Source organism: Notamacropus eugenii, chromosome 1 (assembly GCF_028372415.1).
Source record: "Notamacropus eugenii isolate mMacEug1 chromosome 1, mMacEug1.pri_v2, whole genome shotgun sequence".
Lineage (NCBI taxonomy): Eukaryota > Metazoa > Chordata > Mammalia > Diprotodontia > Macropodidae > Notamacropus > Notamacropus eugenii.
The window spans coordinates 192105056-192117214 of record NC_092872.1 but is presented as its reverse complement, the minus strand read 5'-3'; the positions used below and the strand labels follow the sequence as shown (position 1 = coordinate 192117214).

Sequence of the window (12159 nt, the reverse complement as noted above, 5' to 3'; positions counted from 1 at the left end):
CACCCCCTGATGCTCTTGAAAATGACCAAGTACCCCAAAGAGCTTTCATTTATGTGGGTTATGTCAATCGACATTTACTGTACTAAAAATTAAAAGTGCTAAGTATAAAAATATTTATCAATTCATTTTAAAATAATAATAAACTCATTACATGTTAACATAAATAAAAAGTTTATGAAAAATAACTAATTTTCAAAAATGAAAAAAATCTAGTGAGAAGATTAGCAGTTTTACATATATATATATTTTTGCAAATCTCTTAAATGTCTGGCTTAATAGAAGGTAGCTGGATTTTTCTATCTGCTTCTGCATTCAATCTGTTGCAATATGTTGTTTTGACTGAAGTAGATATAAGAAGAAAATCCAGCCTCACAAAGATATGTAATTGTGTCTGAGTGTGATTATGAAATTTGTGTTTTTTGTAGGACCTTATGAATGGATTTTGGGGAGTCCCAGGAGTCAACAGACCATACTCTGAAAACTGTTGATGTAGGTAATAGGTAAGTTGAGAAAAGGAGTGAGGTTTGGTTTTTTTTTGGTGGGGAAAAGAGTGGGTTTTTTTTTTTTGATAGGTTAAATTTGATATGCCTAGACAACAGTTTGAAATGTTCAATAGACAGTTGGTGAAGGGAGACTGGAGCTAAAAGGAACTACAGATGGAAATGTCTCTATCTATAGATCTATTTATATAGATATGAGAGTTATGTTTATAGAAATTATAGTTAAACCCATGAAGGTTGAGATGACCAAGTGAGAATGCACAGAAAGAAAAGAGGACCTAGACTTGGGGGTAAACAACAGGATCCTTTTGAACTCTGAATCTCATAATAAAGTGATCTTATGATTTAATCACCTCCTCTTCCCTTTCCCCACTAGCCATGAAGGATGTAGCAAGATATGGTAGGATGGGTGTGATATGGATGAGGATCCATCCCAGGAGAAAGAGTAGTCAGACTGGAAGAAAGACTCAAGGAAGGAAGAAGAGTGCTTATAAAAACTCAGAGAAGAAAGAGTATCCGGGACAGAACAGTCAACAGTACTATGCTGCAGAGATGTCAAGAAGGATGAGGACTGAGAAAAAAACACATTAGAGTGGACAATGTGGAGATCATACATAACTCTGGAGTGGGCAGCTGAGTGATTGGGTTGGAAGCCAGAATGCAGAGAGCTTGGAAGAAAATGAGAAAGTGAAGGCAATGAGTATAGACAGTTTTTGGAGGACTTTATCAGAGAAAGAGAGGAGTGGTGTAGGACAAAGACTAGGGAGGATGGAAGGACTGAGTTAGTATTTTTGAAGGATGGGGAAGATATGGGTTTGCTTATAAGCAGTAGGGAAGGAAGGAATAGATAGATGTTGAAGATTAGAAAAAGGGAGGAGATGATAATGAGGAAAATCTAAATGTAGAGCTAGAAATAACTTTAGGGCTAGTTCAACCCCCTCATTTTACATATGAGGAAAATGAACCCAGCTGGGTTACCCCGGGCTACCTTAACAATTTAACCTCTTGGTGCTCCAAGCAACTCTCTAAATTACAGAAAACCTGTACGGGTAGAGGGAGTTTTCTTCATTCAGGTATTCCCTACAGCAATGCAACTGCAGGTAACTTAATCTCTTCCTAAGTATTCATTGGCCGTCAGCATCTCCTCCACAGCCAACACTTGCCAAGGCTGCCCTTAGAGTTATAAGAACTTTAACTCAGGTAGGCTGTTTTCATTAGAACTACAATAAAGGCTTTCATTCCACAAGATCAGTAAAGGTTCTCCTAATGACAAACAAGTGTGCTTGCAGATTGCTGGAGTTTTTGTTCTTTTCCATACTTACTTGTTCTTGGCTATTTCTGTCCTTGGCTAAAGGAGGAGTGGCGGTAAAGGGCAGTGAACACCAACGGGAAGCTAAGAGTGGAAACCTTGCTCTTTTCATCTATCGTAAATCCTGATAAATACACCTGGGCACATGTTACTTGAATTCATGCACTTGATGCTCACAAACTTCAAAACACAACAAAACAAAAGACCCCAAGGGAAGTATATCTATTTATATAAATATTAATAGATCTCAGTGAAAATACTTTTAAACCTGGCATTTTGCCCTGGAATAGTACATTTAGATTTATACCTGGAACCGTGGAATAGGCAAAGAGAAAATCAGCTTCAACTGGTATCTTGCATCCAGCATTAGCATATGTATCATTTATAGGTCCGGAGTCCGTCTGGATCCCGTCATCAAACTCAGAACCTCGGCAAGCCTAAAAACCAAAGCAGGGTCCATCCAACAGAGTTTGAGATTAAAACTAGTATGTTGACCTCCTATGAAGTTATGGTGAATACAGAAAATGGAAGTGTTGCAAGCTATTTCCACAAAGTACACAGTCAGGGACCTCATGTACTAATAACCTCTGAAGACAAAGGGGAAAAAAACTCACTTGCCTTTTAAAACCCAAACAAAGCAAATATGTGAACACTGGGATATAACACAGTCCAAGTATCTCTGTGGGGCAGTCTTTTCTCTAACTCTGTTGACTTTGAAAAGTCATTACCTGAATGAAAAATAATTTGGGTTTCCCTAATAGGGTCTTGCATCGATCTCCCCTAACATGGATAGTCAGATCTCTTATTGGGGTGACTCCATCTGTCCCGTAAATTAGGTCCTCTTCTCCATGGCTCAGAAGGATACAGGCAAAGCAGGCTGAGTCGCTATGGTCCTCTTGAGAAACTGTAATTAATAAGTGATTCACTATGAGAAGATGAGAGAAGATGATTTCCTTAGATCTAGTATTTTCTGTTGAGTGAGTGGGCATACTGAGAAAAGGGGGTGTGAAAAGTGCTGGAAGAAGGGGATAGTTGGGTCTTCTTCATTCTCATCCTCTTGTCCCTGTCCAGGTTCTACCAGGAAACACCACATACTGTCTAACAGGGTCTGGACAAGAGACAGAGCCTTTCCCATTATAATTACCTGATACCTTGGACTCTCAAAGTTCTTTGTATAGCTGGAGGAAATGTGGGTTGGTAGTGATAGATGATAGCACTCAGAATATTTTTTTTTCCAATACCATTTTAAGATTAGATAAAGAAAGACGAGTTAAATCAGTTCAGAGACATCTTGCTGTCAGTGCTACCACCAATGCAGTCAAAGATAATGGCAGAACTACTGTCAATCTGATATGCCAATAAGAGAGAACTCTTACCTGTTATCACATTATATTATTATAATATTACATATTATCTATTCCAATTTTCTTGGGGGTGTATCAAATGCCATAAGGAAAACCATTCAGAACACTACACTGGTCTGAATAAATAACAGATTTAATTCCCTAAATGATTTGCCTACAACTTCATTGTGACCTATGGTCTTATCCCTCATAACCTAGGAAGGGCTGTTGGTTTTCCCAACAGCTACAGAAACATCAGCAATGATTTCTCTGTTGTTCTCACTCATGTCCAACTCTTTGTCACCTCGCTTGGTTTGGGTTTTGTTTTTTTTTGGTGAAGATACTGGAGTGGTTTGTCATTTCTTTCTCTAGCTCATTTTACAAATGAGGAAACTGAGGCAAACAGGATCATGTGACTTGTCCAGGGTCACACATCTAGTAAATGTCTGATTTGAACTCCTGAAGATGAGTCTTTCTGACTCCAGGCCTGGAATTCTATCCACTGTGCCACTTAGCTGCTCCAGTGACTTCCCTACCAGCCCACATGGCTGTTGCTGAGTATAGTCAGAGAAGCTCAATGTGATTGCTGCAAGTTAAAAAGAAGGCTGAACCCTGTCACTTGAAGGTTTCCCACAAAGATCTTTAATCCCTTCCCCAAGTCCATCAAAGACAGGCATTCCACATTTACCCATTTTCTTGCCTTTCTCTATATCCCCAAATTTCTCTCAAAAAGATCACTCTAAAATGGAATGAATTTGCTTACTTCTGACTTTTAATCTATATCTTATTGCTTTACAGCTATTCCGCTAGTCCTTTTCAAGAGTGCCAGAAGAGGCAGAAGTGCCTTGTACATTTATACAATGGTCAAACAGCTAGTGTTTGAGGTGGGATATGAACGCAGGTATTGCCAATTCTAAGTCCAGCACTATCACAGTGGTCAAACAGGCACCCTTGTAGGAGTTCTGTAGTGCATCACTCTCTGTCCAGCTAAGAGGTCTTTTTTTTTATTTCATCAAATTTTTCCCAATATCATCTTTTAAAATTTCTAACGTTCATCTTTTACAATTTTGATCTCCAAATTCTCTCCCATTGTTCTCCCATCAGCAATATATCATCAGTCATACATGTGAAGTCATCCAAAACACATTTCCATAATAACCTTGATACAAACACACACGGACACACGCACTTGGCTAAGAGACCTTAAATACTGCTCATGCTCTGTACCATTCACCTGCATTAACACTGGCTCACTGGAGAAAAAGACACGTGTTACCTTGTTTGAGCAGGTTCTGCATGTCAGAACAAGAGCGGTTGTTATAGACGGTCACATCAAAGCCTAAGTTTTTGAAGCATCTGTATAGTCCTTCAGCATCTTTATCTGTCCCATTTCTTGTACCCATGCCTGGAGTGGGAGAGGAACCAATCAATAAATTAGTTAGCCAACAAATCAATCAGCAAACATTTCCCAAGAGCCTCAAGTTTGGCAGGAATATGAAATCCAGTTAGAGGCCATCCAACACTTCACACCATTCATTTTCAATTTCACTTCCTCCTTTGGTGCCTTGAAAGGCCAAACTTCAAAAACAAAAACCGAGAAAAATAAAAAACCAAACCTGAAAGCACTTTCAAACCAACCAAGGTGAGACAATCCCTTTGAATCCACATTCTGGTCTTAACTGAGTAGTTCTGTAATAAAAACCTACTTGTATGGGCCTTTTGATCAATCTCACACAGGCCATTAGAGGGGGTTTGTGATCAAGCTGGAGTATCTTGTATATTGGGTATCTTAACCTAAGACCCTTTCCCTTAAAAAACGGTAAATAACTCCCTCAAATAACTAAGAGTTAGCCAACATAATAGGTAAAATATTTGACTTGAGGGTTAGAAGATGTGGACTGAAGTTCTTGTTTTATCATCTACTGTGTGTTCGTCCTTTGTTGCCAAAGAAGACCACGCCATCTGAGAAATAATGACATGACTTGCACTTGGCTTTATTTTTACTGAGGGAAGGCTGTGCAGGTCACCAGCCTCACTTCTCCAGAGCCATCTGAATCCAGTGACCAGATATTCATCAGGATGACTGGAGATGACCCAGGAGGAGGCAATTGGGGTTAAGTGACTTTCCCAAGCTCATACAGCTAGTGAGTGTCAAGTATCTGAGGTAAGATTTGAACTCATGTCCTCCTGACTCCTGCACTGATGCTCTATCCACTGCACCACCTAGCTGCCCCTCATCATCTACTAGCCTTATAATCTTGGCCAAATTATTGAATCTGCTTGTCCATCTACAAAATGGACACAATCACATGTGTATGATCTAATTTCCTGGATTGTTTTATAGACCAAAGGAGAGAATCTAAGCAAAGCACTTTAGAAATCTTGTGTACTCTATGCCAACTGTTGGCTATTAGACAGGGGAAGACCACAAGCTGGAATTTACTGTTTATTATTTCTCTTCAGAGAAATCCAGGTTCAATATCTCAAAGACCAACTAGGTCAGGGGTGGGGAAACTGCAGACTTGAGGTCAAAAGAGCCACACTTGAGGACCTAGAGGGTTACACTTGAGGATCTAGAGGGCCACATGTGGTCTTGAGGCCATAGGTTTCCCACTCCTGATCTAGGTCAATGTTCTCATTGTACAGATGAAGAAACTGAGCCCCAGAAAAGTTAAGAGACTTGTCTAGGGGCATAAAACTATTGTGTCTGCACTGGAATTTGAACCCAGATCTAATAATGATGATAATGATGATGGTGATAACATTTACAGAGTGCTTTAAATTTTGCAAAATGCTTTAAAAATATCAACTCATGGGGCAGCTAGGTGGTACAATGAATAGAGCACTGGCCCTAGAGTCAGGAGGACTTGAGTTCAAATCTGGCCTCAGATTCTTGACACTTACTAGCTGTGTGACCTTGGGCAAGTCACTTTCCCCTCTCCAAAAAGAAAAAAACAAATATTAACTCATTTGGCTTTCTCTTTACTATTTCTTTAAGTCTTCTGCACATTAGACATTCTCAATTTCTTTATCCAATCTTCCTATGGCTTTGATTTGAAGTAGAACTTACGCGTTGCATCATCAAAGTGTTTGTTGTTTATTATGATGCATTTGCCAACCTTCTTGTAATTCATATTATATTGGAATTTGGGCACAACTACTCGCTTGTGGTCATTTGGGTCTGACTTCTCTGGTACATTTTTCTTTTTCCTAGGGAATAAACAAAAACAAAAAGCCAATTAGGGGCTATGAAAAGAAAAAGATGTGACCTCCATGGCTCCCTTCTTTACCGTCTGCCTGTAGGAAGGACCTTCAGCTGACCAACATGTCTATCTGTTCAGAAAATTAACTTGAGTGTGAAGATAGTTGCTCCACCTGATACTCAACAAGCATTTCCTAAGTGCCAGGCATTGTGTTAAACTCTGAGGATACAAGAAAGGCAAAAGACAGTCCCTGATCTCAAGGAGCTCACTGTTTCATGGTTCATTCTTGGTCTTATATCCTTAGCATCTAGTACAGTGCCTAGAAAACAATAGGAGCCTAAGAGTTGTTGATTGATCCCTAATTAACATATTAAAAGGATGAAAAGATATTACAAATAAAATAAAATGAAATTCAACTCCAGGATGCTTTCTGGTTCTATAACCATTCAAAACATAGAATAATCACAGGTATATGAGAAATCTTTAGCATATGAAACTGTGGACCAGCCCATCCTCATGAATAAACTTTTTCCAAGGTTTCCATGAAACTGTTCTCTCCTCATTCTCCTACCTCTCTGACTACTCCTCAGTTCCTTCCCTGATTCCCTTTTTCTCCTCCCACCCCCATCCTCCAATCACCAACGATGAGCATTTCCTAAGTTGATGTGCAAGCCCTCTGCTCTTCTCTCTCTACACTCTCCCACACAGTGATCTTACCTGTCCCCTTGGGTTCAATTATCATCATTTTATGTTGACAACTCTCAAATCTGCCTGTATAGGCTCGATGTTTCCCTACAGCACCAGCCCCCATTCTAACTGCCTGCTGAACATTTCTACCTGGATTTTGACAGCACCCCAAATTCATCATTTTATCTTATAAACCCACTTCATCCTTCCTTATAACTTCCTTATTTCTGCTGATGGCACCCAGTCACCCAAATCTGAAACCTTTAGAGTCAATCCTGTTCCTCTTCCCTCCCCACATTTACAATTAGTTGCCAAGTCTTTTAGATTCCATTTAAAATCCACTCTCCCTTCTCCACTTTCATGGTTACTACCTTAGTTCAGGCCCTCCTCATTTCTTAGTGATTAAAGTACTCTTCTTTTGGCTTCAGGGATTGCCATCTTCCAGGTCACCCTTTCTACAGATGGTAAAATCATCTTCCTAATGCATAGGGTCTAACCATGCTATTCCATTCAAAAGCTTTCAGTGGCTCCCTATCACCTCCTATAAAACGCAGATTTCTTAAACTGGGATTTAAATCCTTCTACAATTTGGTTTCAACCTACCTTTCAAGTCTATTTCCCCTTCAAGAATTCTACATTCTAATCTCCTACTAGCCACTTGATCTCAATGTCTCCTCTTTCTAAGCAATCACAAATGTTTAGAATACTCATCTGTATGTGTTAATTTTCTTCCTCTTTAGGCTAAGATTTCCATAAGCTGAGAAATTTCTTTCCTTTATCCTGATCATACCCATGTTGGATTGCACTCAATTTTGTACACACTAGGTCCCATTTTAGCTCTGCGAGGACAGAAACGGTGTGGTTCCTTACCTTTATATGCCTTGCATGTCTTAAGTATTTGATGACATTTTAAAACTGAATTAAATTTTATGACAGAGAGAAACATCAAAAATCAGAACTGGAAGGAAATTTAGAAGACATCTGGTCCACCCATTTATTTTACAGATGAGAAAACAAAGACAGAAAGCAACTTTCAAATACTTCCAACTTAGATCAACACAAGGACAGCTTATGGTTTCACAAGAGTGTTCATAAAGCATGCCTCCTGCCTTGGACTAGAAGTACAGGTTAAGATGGACCTTCTTAGAAATGCTGATGTGTTTACCTTTCCTGGGAGGAGGACAAGTTAGTAGCTAGTGACAGAACTACACACAAAATAAAAGAAAACTAAACCTCCTGCCCCAAATCCCAGAGTTGATGAAGTCTTCCGACTCTCAGGCCACTGATTTTTCCATATGTTTTGGCATTTATGATTTGTTATATGGATGTAGATAAATATTCATGTCTTTTACCCAGCGATATGTCAGAGGATCAAAATGACCATCTGGCTATGTAACCAACTCCCTTACCGATTTTTTTTCTGCTTTGTTTTTGGTCTGGATTTGTGATTTCATCGGTATAAGGAACTTAGTCTACCAAAGAAAATGAAGTTGTCTAAGGCAGTGGTGCTAAACTCAAATAGAAACAGGGACTGCTAGTCCATCCACCAGGATCCCACTGGATTACATATTGACTTAGTTTTAAAATGTAAAGTTATTTATGTTTTACTGTATTTTCATTTATTTTGTTAAATATTTTCCAAATGCATTCTAATCTTCTTCTGGGCATGGGAGTATTAGAGCCTAAAAGTTTGTAACTTCTAATCTAGGGCACTGAGAAATTACGTGAATTTCCCAGAGTCACACAGGTTTCCCTGACTTTGAAGAAGGCTTTCCATTCACGTCATCCTGCTCCCTCCCTTCCTTACGTTTACAAAGAACACATTGTTTCATTTGAACCTCACAAAAAAGTATGAGGAAAATAATAAAAATGATAATATTTTTAATGTAGTGTTTTAAGGTTTACAAAACTTTCCTCAGACCAATCCTGTGAGGCAGGTAGGGTATTCTAGAGATGGGTGAACTGAAGCTCAGGGAGTTTATATAGTTATGTAGTTTACCCACAGCTAGCAAGTAAAGGTGCCAGGATTAGACCCAGATCTTGTGACTCCAGTCCAACCTCTCCCCATGCCATATTTCTTCCCTGTTATATCTTGTCATATAAAATGTGTCATTTTATACAGATGATTTGATCTTGACAATTTTTGTGCTTTTTATATTTAATTCTGTAAATTCTGATTACCCCTTAATAGCCGTTCAGGCCTGGCCTAATACTGTATAGCTATTGTGCAAGGCCTAGTCTAGTTAAATTCTGAGATGCCTGACAACAGGTTGGCTGTAGGTCAAAGAAGCTTTTGGTAGCAGCAACTGTCAAAGATATTGTGTCAAGTTATAAGGAAGCTGTAATCTGTATCAGTGAAGTCAGGACACACCTACCCTGATAAGATTTCCATCCTTAAAAGTACTGAGCATCTCAGAATCTTATAGTCCACCACTGCTCTGGGACCAAGCCAAGAACTGAATTTAGCTTCAGTTCAATAAACCTTTATTAAGTGTCCATTATATGTGAGGCATTGTGTGTGGGGACTGGTTGGATGAGGCTTGCAAGCTAACCCTTAGATTTCTTTCTTTTTTTTTTTTTAATAATTTCACTGCTTGGGGTATAGTGGTTAGAGCCAGACTCAGAGACAGGAAGTCTCAGGGTCAAGTCTCCTGTCTCATATATACCGGCTATCTGTTTGTGAGAAAGTCACTTACTCTCTAAGTGCTCTAGGAAAATGTCTTAAGGAATAAATTGCAAAGAAGGAGCTTTCTATATCAATGAAATCAAAGATTCAATTCATTATCCTCAACACAACTTCACTGGTTTTGTATGATTGTACTCATTCTTATGGGATATCAGACATTTTCTTAAAAAACAAAACAAAACAACATAGACAAGAAAAAAAAGAGCACGCTCTCCTTGTCAAACTAATTCACTTGCACATCTAGGCTACTCTTTCCTATTGTTTCTTTCCTATGTCACATGTTAGGATATTTGGGGTTTCAGCACATTGTTTTCTGCACCTAATGTTAAAAAGGACCAGTTAGGATTACAAGCTCAGCAACCAAAGGTGCTCACAGCAGTAGAGAACATTCAGCTGCTCAACTCAAGCTCCATCTTGATTTTAGTCAAAGTCCTAAGAACACCAGGAGGTGTTCTTATGAAGATTGTGTTGCTATAAGCCAGGGCAAAGGGGAGCGGAGGTAATAATGTACTTCCTTGTTGCTTAGTCAATAAACTCATTTTTCCTTAATGTCCTCTGTTCAGGTTAAGGTGGCAATCATAGCTATTGTGGCTGTCTGTCCTTTGTTGTATGATATACTGCATGGAAGTGCAGTGGATAGAGCACCAGTGCAGGAGTCAGGAGGACCTGAGTTCAAATCTCATCTCAGACACTTGACACTCACTAGTTGTATGACCTTGGGCAAGTCACTTAACCCCAGTTGCCTCATCCTGGGTCATCTCCAGTCATCCTGATGACTATCTGGTCACTGGATTCAGATGGCTCTGGAGGAGAAGTGAGACTGGTGACCTGCACAGCCCTCCTTCACTGAAAACAAAGTTAAGTATAGGTCATGTCACCATTTCTCTGACGGCATGATCTTCTTTGGCAGTGACGGATGAACACACTGAATGGAAGGCAGGGTGATTTCAAAGCCTAATTCTGTCTGTGCCATTTACTTTATCTCTGAGATACTGGACAACCCATTTTACCTCTGAGTCTCCTGGTTTGAAGATCCAGAGTTGTTGTGATCCAGAGTTCCACCGAGGGCTAACATTTCATATTCTCTAACTGATAAGTGATCAAAGGATATCAAGTCAGCTTTCAAAGGAAGTAGTCCAAACTATCAATAATCATATTTTTTTAAAAAAGGGCATCCTCCAGCACCAGAAAAATGCAAATTAAACCAACTCTGAGGTTCTACCTCTCATACCCATCAGACTAGCAAGTTGACAAAAAAAAAGAAAGATAATTATTGAAGGAACTGTAGGAAAAATGGGCACGTTGAAGCATTGTTAAAGGAGGTCTGAATTCTGGAAAGAATTTGGAACCATGTCTCTAAAATAACTAAACTGCATACCCTCTGACTCAGCAATGCCAGGCCTCTATGACTCAAAAAAAAAAAAAAAATCAAAGAAAGTGAGGAAAAAGGACTCACAAACCAAAGTATTTGATAGCACTTTTTTTCTAGTGGCAAAGAACTGGGAACTAAGAGCTTGCCCATCCATCAGGCAATAGCCGAACAAATGATGATATATGAATAGAACTTGTATGAATGAACTGATGCAGAGTGAAGTGAGGAGAACCAGGAGAACAATTTGCATAATAACAATACTATAAAGACATATAACTTTGAAAGACTTAATAATTCTGATGAGTGAAACGATAAACTTGATTCCAGAGAACCCATGATAAAACATGAATCTTCCTGACAGAGAGGTACAGATCAAGACATATATTATGTATATTGGTTTAATGGGGGTTTATTTTTCTCTTTTCTTTTTTAGTGGGTGGGGAGAGGAGAGGGAAGAAAAATGAATGCTTGTTTATTGAAAAAAAAAATTTTTGGAGGAGAGAAGGCAAGGCCATTGGGGTTAAGTGACTTGCCCAAGATCACACAGCTAGTAAGTGTCAAGTGTCCGATGCCACATTTGAATTCAGGTCTTTCTGATTTTAGGGCTGGCATTTTATTCACTGCACCACCCAGCTGTCCCAATTGAAAACATTTTAAGAAAAAAACTGTACCATATAATCTGTCCTGAACCTCTTAGCAAAGACATTTTGATAGATCTGTTATCTCATTGATATGGAAATGATGCAAATTACATCCTATCTATGTTCTGTCATTCTGGGCAACATGCATCCACGTTCTCCCCAAAATCTTCCTCAGGGGTTCATCCAAGGTTGCACATTGCAACCAGGGTAATCTCCAGTCGTTCTGATCTGTATCTTGCCACTGGGCCCAGATGGCTCTGGAGGACAAAGTGAGGCTGGTGACTTTTCACAGCTCTGCCTCACTTAAATCCAATTCACTTGAATGTCATGGCATCACCTCCTATGTCACAAGAACAAACAACAACAATAATGTGTCCCTCAATGTACTAGGGACCTCATTCTGAATGGCGGAGAAACT

At 39.3% G+C, this 12159-nt stretch overlaps 1 protein-coding gene across 1 annotated transcript in view; it reads right to left on the bottom strand.

The window, feature by feature from the left end:
- The window catches only part of CASP7 (caspase 7), a 59787-nt gene that overhangs the window by 2388 nt on the left and 45240 nt on the right, over nt 1-12159 (bottom strand). The window contains exons 3-6 of the mRNA XM_072623040.1: nt 6223-6362; nt 4429-4557; nt 2538-2713; nt 2117-2246 (exon numbers count right to left, since the gene is read on the bottom strand). Of these exons, the coding sequence (XP_072479141.1) occupies nt 2117-2246; nt 2538-2713; nt 4429-4557; nt 6223-6362 (575 nt within the window). The remainder of the gene's footprint in view (nt 1-2116; nt 2247-2537; nt 2714-4428; nt 4558-6222; nt 6363-12159) is intronic.